Source organism: Falco biarmicus, chromosome 17, assembly GCF_023638135.1.
Source record: "Falco biarmicus isolate bFalBia1 chromosome 17, bFalBia1.pri, whole genome shotgun sequence".
Lineage (NCBI taxonomy): Eukaryota > Metazoa > Chordata > Aves > Falconiformes > Falconidae > Falco > Falco biarmicus.
Genome location: NC_079304.1, coordinates 1,114,019 through 1,127,468, shown reverse-complemented (window position 1 = coordinate 1,127,468; position 13,450 = coordinate 1,114,019). Strand labels below are relative to the sequence as shown.

The window sequence follows — 13,450 nt, the reverse complement described above, 5'->3', positions numbered from 1 at the left end:
CCATCCCGGCCTTGGTCGCATCCCTGGTGCTCGGCACAGCTCGCTCCAGCACCCTGCCAGCCCCATAAATCCTGCCCTGCGCCAGCCCCGCCTGGATCCAGCCCGGATCTGGCCTGCGGGGCTGGCGCTCGGTGGGGAATCATCCACGGCAGGTGGGCAGCACAGCCCAGGAGCGGGGCTTGGGGGAAGGTCCCCTCCTTGTGCCACCTCCCAGCTGGCAGAGCCATTTCTATAGAGAGGGATCAGGAACGGGGAACTGGGAGGCATTTGGCCGTGGTGGTTTGTGCTGTTTGCAGCGCCGGCACCAGCATCAGCCCTGCGTGGGAGAGGGGAAGGTGCTGGGGGGGAGTCCCCCACAAAGGGCCACCGAGGGCTGTCACAGGATGGGATGAAGCAGGAGACCCCAGTGCTGCATCCCTGGGGGCAGTGGTTTTACTGGGAGCATCCTCCAGAGTAGGGACTCTGCAGGTGACACCAGGGAGAGCAGCGATGTGCCAGGGAGGGGACCCCCCACCCATCAGGCCCCGGCGCTGGGTACCGCAGCCGTGCGGAGGTTTCTCCCGCGTTGAGGTGAAATTCCCAGCGAGGCTGGAGTGCAGCGGGGCTCTGGAGCACACAGCTGCAGATGCCATTCCTGGGTAATCAGGAGATTAATTAGGGTCTGGCCTGGGAGGCAGCCTCTGAATGGACCCTCTGCTCTGACCTGCCTCTGGCTCCAGCTGGAGCCAGTGCCAAACGCTGAGGGAGATGCTGCGGGGGGGGGGCGGGGGGGGGGCGACGGTATCCATCACATCAGCATCCACAGCCCCATGTCACATCCCAGTAAAACTGTCTCAGAGAGGAACCTCCCCCCCAGCAGCTCCCCAATTTCCTTGGGGAAAAAAAAAAAATCAAACCAAATCAAAGCTCTTGGCTGGGTCTCCCCAGGATAAAGGCGGAGGCAGCTCCATCTGGGCTGGATGTCGCAGGCTGGGCAGTGCTGCCACACACCCCGGCATGACAGCGGGTCTGGCCCCAGCTCAGCCCGGTGGTGCAGCACCAGGAGGGGCTGGGGCAGCACCACTCCCTGCCTCAGTTTCCCTTTTCCTCCACCTGAGCCCTTTTCTTCTTGAGCACAGGGGCCACGCAGCCCAGCAGGGGCTGGATTTCAGCCTCAGCCCAAAGGCACAATTATCCTATAAAACATTAGGAGAATCATTAGTGTGATGGATTTCACCCAGCTTGCCATGAAGCCAAACCTCACGCTCACTCCTCTCACCCCTTGCCTGACTTCAGTCAGATCTGAGCAAGGGTGGGAAGTCTGAGATAACTCAGGTCCCTGATAAGCTCCTGGGGACAGACACTGCAGCTCTTCCCTCTGCCTGCGGTGCCGGCAGGAGACAGGTTGCCCATGCATCGAATCCCCACATGCGAGCAGTGAGACACCGAGGCCGCGTGGATTGGCCCACCCTGGCAAAAACTGCCTTTACTGGGGACACCCCCTTTGGGTCCCCCTGTCCCCACAGGCACCGATTCACATGAAATTGGGGGAATTTTCCCTCTCTGAAGAGCAAGGGCGTCAGCCATCCTCCCCCCAGCCTGTCACTCGTGTCCCCAGGGAGCCCATCCCCGCACAAGCCCCACAGTGGGTGGCATCAAAAAGCCCAAGCACCCCTCACCCACCCAGGCTGTCCCCCATCCCTGCGCATCCCCAGCACCCCACTAAACCTCTCCTGCCTCCCCGCAGACCGCAAGTTCCTCATCGCCAACGCCCAGATGGAGAACTGCGCCATCATCTACTGCAACGATGGCTTCTGTGAGATGTTCGGCTACTCCCGTGTGGAGGTGATGCAGCGACCCTGCACCTGTGACTTCCTCACCGGCCCCGACACCACCAAGAGCTCCATCGCCCAGCTCACCCAGGCCCTGCTCGGCTCCGAGGAGTGCAAGCTCGAGATCCTCTACTACCGCAAAGACAGTAAGAGTCACATTTTGGGGGTGATGCGGTGGTGGGAGGTGTCACCTGCCCAGGATTTGAGCTGTGTGAAGCCGATGGTGGGAGGTGAAGGGGGTCTGATGCTACCAGGGCATTGGGGCTGCACCCAGGCCTGGGGCTTTGCCAGGGGCAAGTCACCAGTGACTCCCAGTGGGATGGAGCAGTCTCTGCTGTGATGGGGCACTGGGGCTGTTGGGACCTCGAGCGATGGAAGCTGTTACCAGATTATTTGGGAATTGGGTCATTTGCGAACCCTTGGTGATGGCTCAGAGGTCCTGGGGCAAGCAATGGCATCACTTGTGGGATCCCTGCGTCATGAAAGAGGATCCTGCGGGAAGCTGGAGGAGGGGCTGGCCTGGGACATGGGTCTCCCAGTCTCCCAGTATGTGCTCCAAGACAGATGAGACAGACACCCCGTCTCTGCCAAAAGCGGGTGCAGCTGCCGGCCTCGGAGCTGCTTTTCCAGTGAGCAGGATGTGGCTGTGCGTGCACAGATGGAATTACGCTAAGATGAAAATGAAGCTTTGATGGAAAATACAGTGATTAGTTCTAATACTGCAGGAAGTTAAATAAATATTTAGTGCTTGATGCTGCAAAGCAGAGACAGGGCTCCCAGGGGTGGGGGCAATGGAGATTGGGTGCTCGCTAGAGGTTAAAAATATTAAAATTTCCTTTCTTCCACCTGTGGAGCTTTCCCATTGCTTTAGGTTGTGTTGATGGGGTCTTGGCCTGAGCAAGGGGCTGCACCCTGCTGCCAGCTGCTCCCAGCGTGGCAGAGTAGAGGAGAAACAACTGGAAGCAAAGGGAAGGAGGAGGCAGGAGCCCTGGCTCCCAGCCCAGCACCCTGTCCCTCGAGCTGGGACCTGGGTGCCCTGGCCTCCCTCCCAGACCCAATCTCCTGGGCTGGCATCCAGGTGCCAGCGGATCGGCCCCAGGAATTATCCGCTGGCAGCACCCCTGTGTGTAACCCACACGGTTAACCTAGCGGGGCCGGGCGCTGCGCGGGTGGCAGGATCAGGCCACTCACTGACCATGTTTCCTTGTGATTTTCCTCCTGTCCTTGCTGAGGGACCCGGTGGAGGCTTTTCCTTGCACAGGCAGCCCTGGCGAAGCAGGGCCAGGGAGCGGTGCCAGGGCTGGGCTGCGTGACCCCCTCGGCCATTGCGGTGGCAGGGGGTGGCTGGAGCCCAGTGCAGCCCGGGAGGCACAAGGAGGAGCGGGCACATGCTGTCCCACTGCTCCCATCCCAATGCCAATGTGTGGCCATGGCACAGACAACGTGTGCAGCCCTTTTCCCCTCCCTCAGCATGGTTTCCCCAGCCATCCATCTCCAGGGACCATTCAGGCTGGAAGCCCGATCCAATGCCATCCTCCCTGCTTTGAACCATTCCCACCGGGCTCACAGGATGCTCAGTGCTCTCCTCAGAGCCCTGCTCTTCCTCTAGGCCACGGGAAACTCTCAGTGCAGCTCTGAGCTGCTTTCTTCTCTTTTTTATTAAAAAGAGGGAAAAAAAATAAAAAGGAAAAAATGCCCAGAAGCAAGCCCTTTATGTCTATTTTTAAAACCCAGCCCCACCAGCAATATGCTTTCCAATTGTTTCCCCCCAGCACTCAGCCTGCAACCGCTCAGCCCATTATAAATGGGTCTTATCGGCAAAGAAAAGGCCTTCGCATTATAGGGAGCTGCTGCTTAATTAGCCGGTGGAGGCTCCAAACCAGCCTGTCCTCCTTTTCATACCGGCAGCACCAATCTCCAGCCTCGACCTGCTGTTTATTACTGCGGTACTCCCGGCTCTGCAGCTCGCGGGGTTGTTTCCTTGCTTTTCTGGTTGCCAGAGACAATATTATACCCCAAACCTGCCTGTCGGAGCCCCCCCGGCAGGACCAGGGTGGGATGGATGGAGGTAGGTGGGAAGGGGGCACCCATGGGTCTCTGGGCAGGTGGCTCTGCCCATGCACTGGCAGGATGCTGTGTGATGGGGTGATGCATGTCCCTGGGGACAGCCTGGCTGCTCGCTCCTCACCCCGATGCCCATGCTGTCATCAGCTAATTATAACGGGAGCCACCGGTGCCGATGGTAAGCCCAGATGCAGGCAGCTGAAATGGCCAAGAACCAAGTACCGGTGGGGGAAGATGGGACCGGCCCAGCAAGGGCAGTTGTCCCTCCATGCCACAGCAGCCCAAAAAAAGCCTTGGAAAGAGGGGAGAGCCCGGCTGCGGCGCATGTGGGCTCTAATCCCCCGCTCAAAGCCGGGAGATCAGTGAAAAGTTAATTTCTTTACAAGATGCTGCACAGCTGGGGCTGCCCCGGCCAGGGGGGTCATCGTGGGATCAGCTCCTGCTGTGGTGAGGAGCAGCCACAGCCACCAGCCCCAGGGACACGCTCCCCACTCTGGAGGCCTGAGCCGGGCCCCTTCCAGCATCCCCTGGGGATGACAGCGAGCGGCTGGTGGGGCTGAGCTGCACCCAGGGTTGGGGTTTTTTTTACCCCTGCGGGTGATGTGCTTTGCAGTGAAGCCACCGGCAAGAGTCCCTGGGGTCCCCCAAGTGGGGCCGGTGGCCGCAGGTGCTGGGCATAGCGGTGCTGGCATGGCCTGAGCAGCAGCAGCTGGCAGTGCCTGCTCCCACTTAATCTGCATGAATGCGATGCTTATGAATATGAAAGGGGAGATGCGGGGCAGAGGCAGCGGGAGCAGCTGGTGGGGCAGCCGCTGCCTGCAGCCCCAGCCCCTCCATCCCTGTCCCCTCCAGCGGGATCAGTCTGTGCTGGTCCCCTGGGGCTAGGGATTAGGGACTGGGATCAGGCCAGCAAATTCGTTACAGTGGTGCCCTAAACTGGGATTTCCCCCGGGGGCTCCAGGAGGAGGGGAGAGGTCGCAGAGCAATTGGGGCACCCGGTGTCCCCCCCCCGGCTGTCCCCCCACAGCTCCCAGTGGGGTGCCTGGGCAGGCAGCTGCGGGGCCGGCAGCCAGGCAGGCATGGGTTGCGGGGTGTCACCGTGCCTGAAGGGGACGGGGGGTTCATGTGACATGTCCCTTCTGTCCCCAGCCCCGGGCACATCCATGGCACAGCAATAACCCCTCCAGCAGCTGCTGCCAGGATGCCCTGGCTAAGGCAGGCGGGGCTGGATCTGGCCAAGGTTTCTCCATACGGCTCTGTAAGCAGCGATGTGTGACGTGCCCGACGGGTTCACTGGAAGAAGGAGGGAAAATCCCATGGGCAGCTGCCGGGGCCTGGCACCAGTGGGGCTGGGGGCCGGTGCCAGCAGCCCCAGGGAGGCTCTGCTGCTGCCCCGTGGGGTGGGCAAGGCAGGGCAGAGGGGACCTTGCAGGCGGCAGCGGAGCAGGGAGGCATGGCCAGCTGACAAAACCCCAGCTCCCAGCTGAGCTCTTTGCTTGTACAAAAACGTGGGGTTTAAGCCAAGCCAGGGCCGTTTGATTTGTGTTCCTTTAAGGGCCGGCCTCGGCAGAGCAAGGCTGTGACCTCGGGAAAGGGACAAACACCATGGCCCAACTCCAGACAGGGACGTATAAACATCCCGCCTCACAACGATAAACGCTCCAGTCCTGGAGATCCCGCGCTGTGGGGCCGATCCTGCCACCCCCGGCACAGCTGAGCTGCAGCTCCAGCCACTCCGTTGCCCCAGCTCTGCCCCAGGGATGGTGCAACTGGGGCACAAAGCCATAAGAGACATGTTTTCCATCCTCTGCTGCTCCTCAGATGCTCTGCGCTTGGACCACATGTCCCATGAACCGAGGGGCAGGCCCAGAGCATCCCCAGTACCCCCCGGGTATGCTTCCCAGGGGGCTTTTTCCTGGAATCCCTGCCCCAGCAGAGTCCCCAGTTCCCACCCTAGACCCTTCATCCTCGATGGCCATTGCATCCCCAGTGTGCCATGGGATCAGGGCCCTTGGGATGGCCCGACAGCCCAAGGAAACACAGTCAGTGCTGCAGCTTTGGCAGCACAGCCCCGTGCTAAGCTGGACTTAATTCCTGCAGGCAGTGGGATTTAGCAAGGGAAGGACCATGGGCCTGGATGTGGCTGCTCGCTTCGCTTGCCAGGGAGGTTAAACTGCATTTTGCCATCCCCCTGTTTTGACCTGGGACCTCTTTCGGATCCTGGGGGTCAGAACATCCTTCCACCTGCACACTGAAGCATCCCGCCAGGCTTGGAGGCATCCCTCCTGCGGCCGCGTTGTTGGTGGGCACCCTCAGCCACCTGGTTTTCCCATGGGCTGCTGGTTCCAGCAGTGAGCTCCTGCAGGCTGCAGACACCTCTGCGTTCATCACTGCGCAGGGGGCAACCTCCATCCCGCCGCCGTTCCTCAATAAGGGCATTTTAGCGGTTTGGGGGCTGCTGCAAGGAGCATTTTTGCCAGTCTGGTGTCACAGCAAGTTTCAGTCTTTCCATGCCCTGTTTGGGTGTGGGGAGAGGGGCCGGTGCAGACCCTGTGGTGCACATTCCTCTCCACGCAGGGGGATGCAGACCCAGCACCCATCGCTCACCCCAGACCCCAGGAGTGACCCATGTCCCACCAGCACAGCCCCCACCCCCATCGCTTTCCATCCCGCCTCAAGGATTTGCTTCAGGACCTCCCAGCGATCAGAGCTTCCCGTTGAAGTTTCTACCCAGCCCTAACACTGATTTATTTGTTCCAGGGTGGAAGCAAGGCTCAGCACCCCCAAGCACCTCCCTCAGCGTACCAGCCAGCCCCGGAGCATGGCTCCATCCCCATCCCTGTCCCCTCCGTGCCCTTCCCAGCCCCTCTCCTCCACTCCGTTATATAATACCACTATAGATTTAGCCACTCTGCCATGAGACCCTGCAGATTAAATCTCCCAGCCGGGGGCAGGGAAGGACTCAGTAAGAGCTCCGAGGGCAGATTAATAGCTTGGTTTTTTAATATTCATAACAATACTGGTTTGTGTCCAGCTCTCGGAAACCCCCATGTCCTGTTGATTAGTTTAATACTGATGATACCGACAAATGCATTAACCACTGGTGGCTGCGGAGGATAAGAGGGCCGGGGAGGGAGGGCCCCAACGATGACATTTTTAATGTTATTAAGTGCTCGCTTTTATCAAGGTCAGAAGACAAGATGGGTCGGAAAGCGCAAACCTCCAAGCGCGCAGCCTGGGGGAGGTGGGCTGCGTGCTGGGAAGATCAAACCCAGCCCAGGCTTTAGGGAAGGAGCTGTTTTGCCCAAACCATCACGTTGGCTGTGGGATCCTCCAAAAGAGCATCCGTGTTGCATCCCTGCTGCCCAGCCCCTTCCGTAGCCCCCAGGCTGGGTTTCACCCCGGTGGTGGGCAAGCAGCCCCACAGCAGCGGCCACGGAGCGCAGGCAGGTTGCGAACGCCCCTGGGGCTCCTCAGAGAGATCATTTGGCGGCTGGATAAAATTAGATGGATGGAGACAGATTAGCTGAACAGCTGAAGGGAAGAGACAGGCAGATGGATGGGGACAGTCGATCGAGGAACAAGGAGAGCGATATAGGGCTGGGGTCCCTCCTGGGGCCGGCTCAGCCCACCGGTGCCGTAGCAGGTACCTGGTTTTGGTGGGAAGGATGAGCAGGCTCAGCATTTGGCAGAGCCCAGGCTGGCTTGCCGCAGGAAAACCAAGTCAGGACAGAGGGTGCCAGGGTTCTCCCAGCTGCAGCCTCTCCACAGAGCTGGGGGTACCCCAAATCACAGCTGCCCAGAGACCCCAAATCCTGGGGATCTGCCCTGTCTTTGGGCCAGGCTAAAGGGAACGCTTTGCTCCCATCCCCAGCCCCAATACTCCAGCATCCCCTTGATGCCATCCATGCCCTGAGGTGCAGGTCTGAGCAAGGCACTGAGCTCCTGGCACACAGGGCTGCTTTTGGGGCAATTCCCCTGGTTTTGGAGGGTCCCACACCCAATTAACTTTTGGTCAGCCTGGAACTGGTCAGGCAGTTGGACTAGACGACCGTTGTAGGTCCTCTCTAACCAACACAGACCACACAGCTCAATTTAAGAAGGGGTCAGCGTGGGCGCTTACAGCAGCACCTCCCAGATTTGCAGGATCAAACCAGGCATCAGCTGCCTCCCACACCCAGCCCGAGCCACCTCCCAGCTGCTCCTTATATCCCTCCAACTAGGTGTAACTGGGCCCAGTTTTCAGCTGTTCTGCATTGGCCATGGGATTAACCCTTTCCATGCCACATAGGGCCTGTCAGGATCTGGCCCCCCTGAGAACAGCTTAGAGGCCATCCCCTCCCACCACTGCGGAGGAACTTAAGAAGGAAAAGTGAAGCAGTGAAAGGGATGCAGCAGGGCAGAGCCTGTGAGCCAGGATCAGGCCTTCTGGATCAGGATTCCCGGTCCAGGGGGGAAGCATGGAGCTGATGGCTGCCCGTGCCAACGAGCCATGCTGGGCTGTGGGTCGCCGGGAGGTTGGTGACGCTTCAGAACCACCTGTGGAGAAAAATAAACTCATTTTATAACACAGCAAAGGAGAAAGCATCTGGTGCCACCAACCATCACACGCGGGGGTGAGCGGGCACACACGTGCACACCAGCTGCATGCCCCAATGCCAGCGCCAGCACCAGCACTGGCAGAGCTGCGGCATCCCAGGGATGGCATCGCAGCATCGCATCGTCCCACCGGGCACGTGCCACCTTAGCATCATATGGGGCACCTCATTCTCTTGGCATCACCTAAAGGACACCGCTCGTCTTTTAGTTCCCTAAGAATCCTGACATAGGGAAGGGAAAGGGCTCATTTCTTTCCATCCCCATTGGCTCCGTGTGCAGATAGCCTGCAGCGTGCCCATGCGTCCCTTCGAAACAGCTTTATCTGCTGAAAATCCCCCCCGGCCTCCTCCCCAGCTCACACGTTTAAGTGGATTTCCTCTCCCTGTGGTGAACAACGATGAAATAAAGAAAGAAATAATCCCGGCTGCCAGGTCCTTTAAACAGATTTTACTGTATCCATTTCTTTCCCGTTCTTGTGTGTGTATGTGTCTGTGTATGTGCACATCCCTGACGTCACGGCAGATTTTGAAGTTGCCCGATGCCGGCCATCTGCTCCTGATTACGGGAGGCTCTGAGCTCCTTAAAATTATACGCAGCAAGGCTGACATCCCCCTCCCGGCCAGAGCTTGGCCAGGGTGAGAGCAGGAGAGCACTGGATCGGCCGGCAGCGCATCCCTGCCGGATCCGCTAATCCCTGGTAATCAGAGCATGGGGGAAAGGCGAGATCAGGGATCTGTGCCTGGCAAAAACTGCCACGGAAGGCCGTGGCTTCGCTCCGTGCTGGCCAGGCAGTGGTACCCGGCTGCTTCGCCATTCCTGGGAGGTTTGGGGTAGGAGCCTGGAGGGTGTCCAGGGGGTTTTGCCAGAGCAGCTGCGGGGACAGCTCAAGGAGCGGACCCACAGTGATGATACCTTTGGGTAGGGTCTTTGAAGGATTTGCAGGGAATAAAGCTGGTGAGAGAGGTGGGACCGCCCTGTATCCTCCACTTGGTGCTTTGGGAAAGGCCTGCAAGTATTTTTGGGTGCCTCTGATCGTAAACTGGTGCCTGGCTGCCAGCACAAGCAGAGCCATGGGGTAGAGCCGGTATCCAACAGGCAAACCCACGTGGCCTCGTGCCCTGTGGCCACATTTGGAGCCCTCCCCACAGCCCCCCTCACCCCCAGGACACTCAGCCAGTCCTTCTGCCCCCCTGTGCCTCAGTTTCCCCATGGAAGGAGTGAGACAAGGCTGTGCCTGACCACCAGCTGCCTTGGGAACCATCCCACCGATCCCAGCACATCCTGCTGCCCAGGGTCAGGACGGGGCACACAGTCGGGCTCAACCCCATTGCCTGCATACAGGACACGAGACAGCTGAAGTCAGTCCCCAAAAACTGCCTGGCAATTACAGGGCAATTAGCTACAGCATGATTACAAGCAGCATGCTTAATGAGGTTAAAGCACTACCTGGGACTTTCTGAGTTCTTAATTACCTACTCCTTAATTGCTGCTCTCAAGTATATTAATACAAATTACTGTCTGGGACTGAAAAAAACCCAGCAAGATGCGATCTGTGTGAGCTGGGATGCTGCAGTTATGGCCCTTTCCCAGGGCTCAGATCATCTTCCAAATCCTCCACCGTCCATCACCAGGGATTACACCCATCAAAGTGCTTAAAGAAAAACTTTTCTGGCAAAAGTGTTTTTGGGAGAGTTGGGGGGTTGGGCAGAGCCTCCTGTGCCTCCTGTGCAGCCCCCCTGAGCCTGTCTCTGCTCGGCAGCCTCGTGTTTACGCTGCCTGGTGGACGTGGTGCCGGTGAAGAACGAGGACGGTGTCGTCATCATGTTCATCCTCAACTTTGAGGACCTGGCACAGCTCATCACCAAGAGTGCCAGCCGGAGCCTGCACCAGCGCCTGTCGCAGGGCTGGCATAGAGGTGGGTGTCAGCGGGGACGGTGGGGACGGCGGGAGGGCAATGCGGCATCCTCGGGGCTATCCCCATCCACAGTATTTTTGGGAGCTTGTGGGGGCTGAAGGATGCACCCGTGGCTGGGCAGGATCCTGCATCGTGGGGCTGAGCCCTGCAGCATGCCCAGGAGCAGAGGGTTGTGTGTGTGCACAGCTGCACCGGGGGACTGATCCGGCCAAACACCTGCTGGGTGCAGAGAGTCCGTTTGAGCTGGCTGTGCGCCCCACAGCCCCACGTGTGCACGGAGCCCACACACACCTCCCGAACCCCTGGGGACAGGGGAGGGCATCAACCCCCTCCGTGGGATGGTGCGTTTGTACCCTGCTGCGTGCCTGCAGCACCACGCTGGTAGGGGCAGGAGGTGCTGGCACGGGACAGGACTTGTGTGCAGGGTCACCAGGAGGGCCAAGGGACATTTGGTGTCACCAATGTCATGGCTGTGCTATGGGGTCACCACTGCAGGTGAATGGCAGGAGGGTGGTTGTGCTGGGGTGGCTCGGAGCCTGCCCCAGCTCTGGGCTGTTCCCTGTTGCCCCAGGCTCATCCCGCCGTTTGTGGGTCTTCTGGAGGCAGTGGAAAATTCCAACTCCTTTTTTGGGGAAGGCCAGATCAAAGGGAAGCCACGGTGAGGCTCTCAAGGGGATGTGGACACCCAGGGATGCAGATGTTAGAGCTGACCACGGGAAGGGGAGCTCTAAATATCCTCCTGCTGGACAGCCCTGTCCAGCTGCCTGTGTTGTAGTCAGGGAAGGAATCCTGCCTCCGACTTCACGCGAACGATCCCTGGGGATGCGGGTCACTGTAGGGAGGCTCGGGACAGGTCTCAAAGGAAAGCTGTGGGAGCAGCCCGGTCTGTCCCCCCCTGGCATGAGGGGTGGCACAGCAGGACCGGGACCGGAGCCAGAGCCACATCAGGGACTGACGGGGACCCTTCACGCTGCCCCTCGTATTGGTACCGTACCGTGAGTTTTAACACATTCACACTGGGTGCATATATACATCCCGGAGCCATCCAGGTGTCTGCGTGCTTGGCGGCAGGTGCCAGCGAAGGAGCTCTGTGTGGTGACAGGTTTTATATCTCCTTGGGCCAGACATACACACACGGGACTTACGGACGTATGTGTGTGAATGTATATATAACCTGTGCATGTGTTCCCATGTCTGTAGAGTGATGAGATCGACGTTTTTGGTGTATTGCTTTAGTACCAGTTAGCTTCTATGCAGACTGCTGAGGAAATCCTCAATTCCAGTATCGGTGTTGCTTTGCACCCCCTCAGCTCATGGTACATCTCGACATATGACGCATCCATACCCCATACCACTCCCAGATGTACCTTGGGCTGCAGAAGGCACCCGAAAAGGGTACCTATTGCTTTCCTGTGCGTTGGAGGTTGCACTGTGCATCTCGAGGAGTGTTGCTCGGGTTTCCCATTCCAGCACTGGGGAGTGCGGAAAGGCCAGAGCTGCTGGCGCCAGCCCAGATCGGTCTCTTGTGCACGGGATTTCTGACTCAGTCTTTAATTACACAGCCACAGGCGGATGTGTTGCTGGTCCCTGGCTCACTGGTGTGCAGGGAAAGTCGGCTGCTTTGCTTCTTCCAGCTGAAAAGCTGCTCTGGGCAGTGGGGACGGGGTGAGCAGAGGGAGCCTGCATGGGTTCCCCTGCCGATGGGGGCATTTTTGGGGAGCTGGGCAGGTCAGGAGCCTGCCCGAGTGGCTTGGCGGCATGTCGGGGCTCAGTGAGGGAAGCGAATCCTGCCAAAACCAAACAGCCCCTCAATGTGCTGCTTTTTCCGCCAACGACAATGCCTTCACAGAGCTCATGTTGCATCCCCCACACCCTGGGATTTCGGCCTCTTTTGGTCCCATTAGTGAGCACAACTGGTGCTGCTGGGGGTCGGATGAAGCCCAGGGCTGAGCCGAGCCCCGAGGCAGCAGGGTGTCAGCCTGGCTGCTCACGCTGACTGCAGCAGCAGGTGGCCGCGGTCTGCTCCATGGACCAGCATGAGAAGAGGATGAGCAGCTTTGTACTGGGTGTCGCAACCGGGGACATCAGGTCCTGCTGTACGCGCAGCCAGTCCCTCTGCATGTCTGGCCCTTTCCCCTCCAGAACCCTTTCGCAGCTCGCTGCAGCCCTGGCTGCCCATGCCCCAGTCCTGGTCTCTGGTGAACTGGTCTCCTGGTCCCCCATGATGGCAGCAAGGGACGTCCCCTCTTTGGTCCAGCATCCCTCACTGAAAATCCAGAGCAACTGCAGGGACAAAATTGCTAGAAATAAATTTTTTAATCCTTGCTATCTTACCGTCTCTCTTGTGTGGTTTTTCCCCCGCTCCCAAAGTTCCACCCAAGGAGATTTAGAGGCTCGATTTCCTCCAGGTCCAAATCCCTTAAGTGGCTTTAACGTCTGTAATTGGCTTAGGGATGCTCTGCACCTTTCCTGTCCTGCACCCGCCATGGCAGGGGAATCTCCTCCAGCCCAGCAGTGCTTTCTGCCAGGTCAGGGTCTGCCTTCAGCACAGGGCGATGTGATGGCACGGGAACAGCAAGCATGTTGCAGGAGGAAGGGCCACGTACGTCCCCCAGAGCTACCCAAAATTCTCCGTAGCCTCTTCCCCTGCCACCGCTGTGCCCTGTCTCGCTCCAGCCGTCACGTGCAGCTAGGTTACATCTGTCTCTCTTGTGTTTTGTTTTTCTTTTTAACAAGGTCAAGGTAGGAGGTTGAAGTTTAGTCTCCCGTCCGTGCGGCGACTCAAAATCCAGCGGAAATCTCTGCCCACCAGTGAGTTTGATGGAGTAGCCATTGACTATGGAAAGGTAACCGTAGCCTTTGTCTGATATAAGCCCACGCCTCAGGCCAGGTCCCAGCGCTCTCCCTCCGCTCTCCCCATCCCGCTGTCCCTCGGCTGCTGTGGCTCAGGCCATACCTGGCGGTAAGGGCTCCGGCGCTGGGTCAGCACTGAGCACTGGCCCCGGCAAGGGCTGCTGGTGAGCGGCGGTGCTTTGGTGGCATGGGATAGCGCTAGACGGTG

General features: G+C 59.0%; 1 protein-coding gene across 3 annotated transcripts in view; it reads left to right on the top strand.

The window, feature by feature from the left end:
* Positions 1 to 13,450, top strand: part of KCNH6 (potassium voltage-gated channel subfamily H member 6) — a 34,668-nt gene that overhangs the window by 1,571 nt on the left and 19,647 nt on the right. For 2 of the 3 annotated variants that reach the window (XM_056362450.1, XM_056362452.1), the window contains exons 2-4: positions 1,727 to 1,957; positions 10,234 to 10,389; positions 13,126 to 13,235. In XM_056362450.1, coding sequence (XP_056218425.1) covers positions 1,727 to 1,957; positions 10,234 to 10,389; positions 13,126 to 13,235 — 497 coding nt within the window. The remainder of the gene's footprint in view (positions 1 to 1,726; positions 1,958 to 10,233; positions 10,390 to 13,125; positions 13,236 to 13,450) is intronic. The other variant, XM_056362451.1, reaches the window with a different exon arrangement.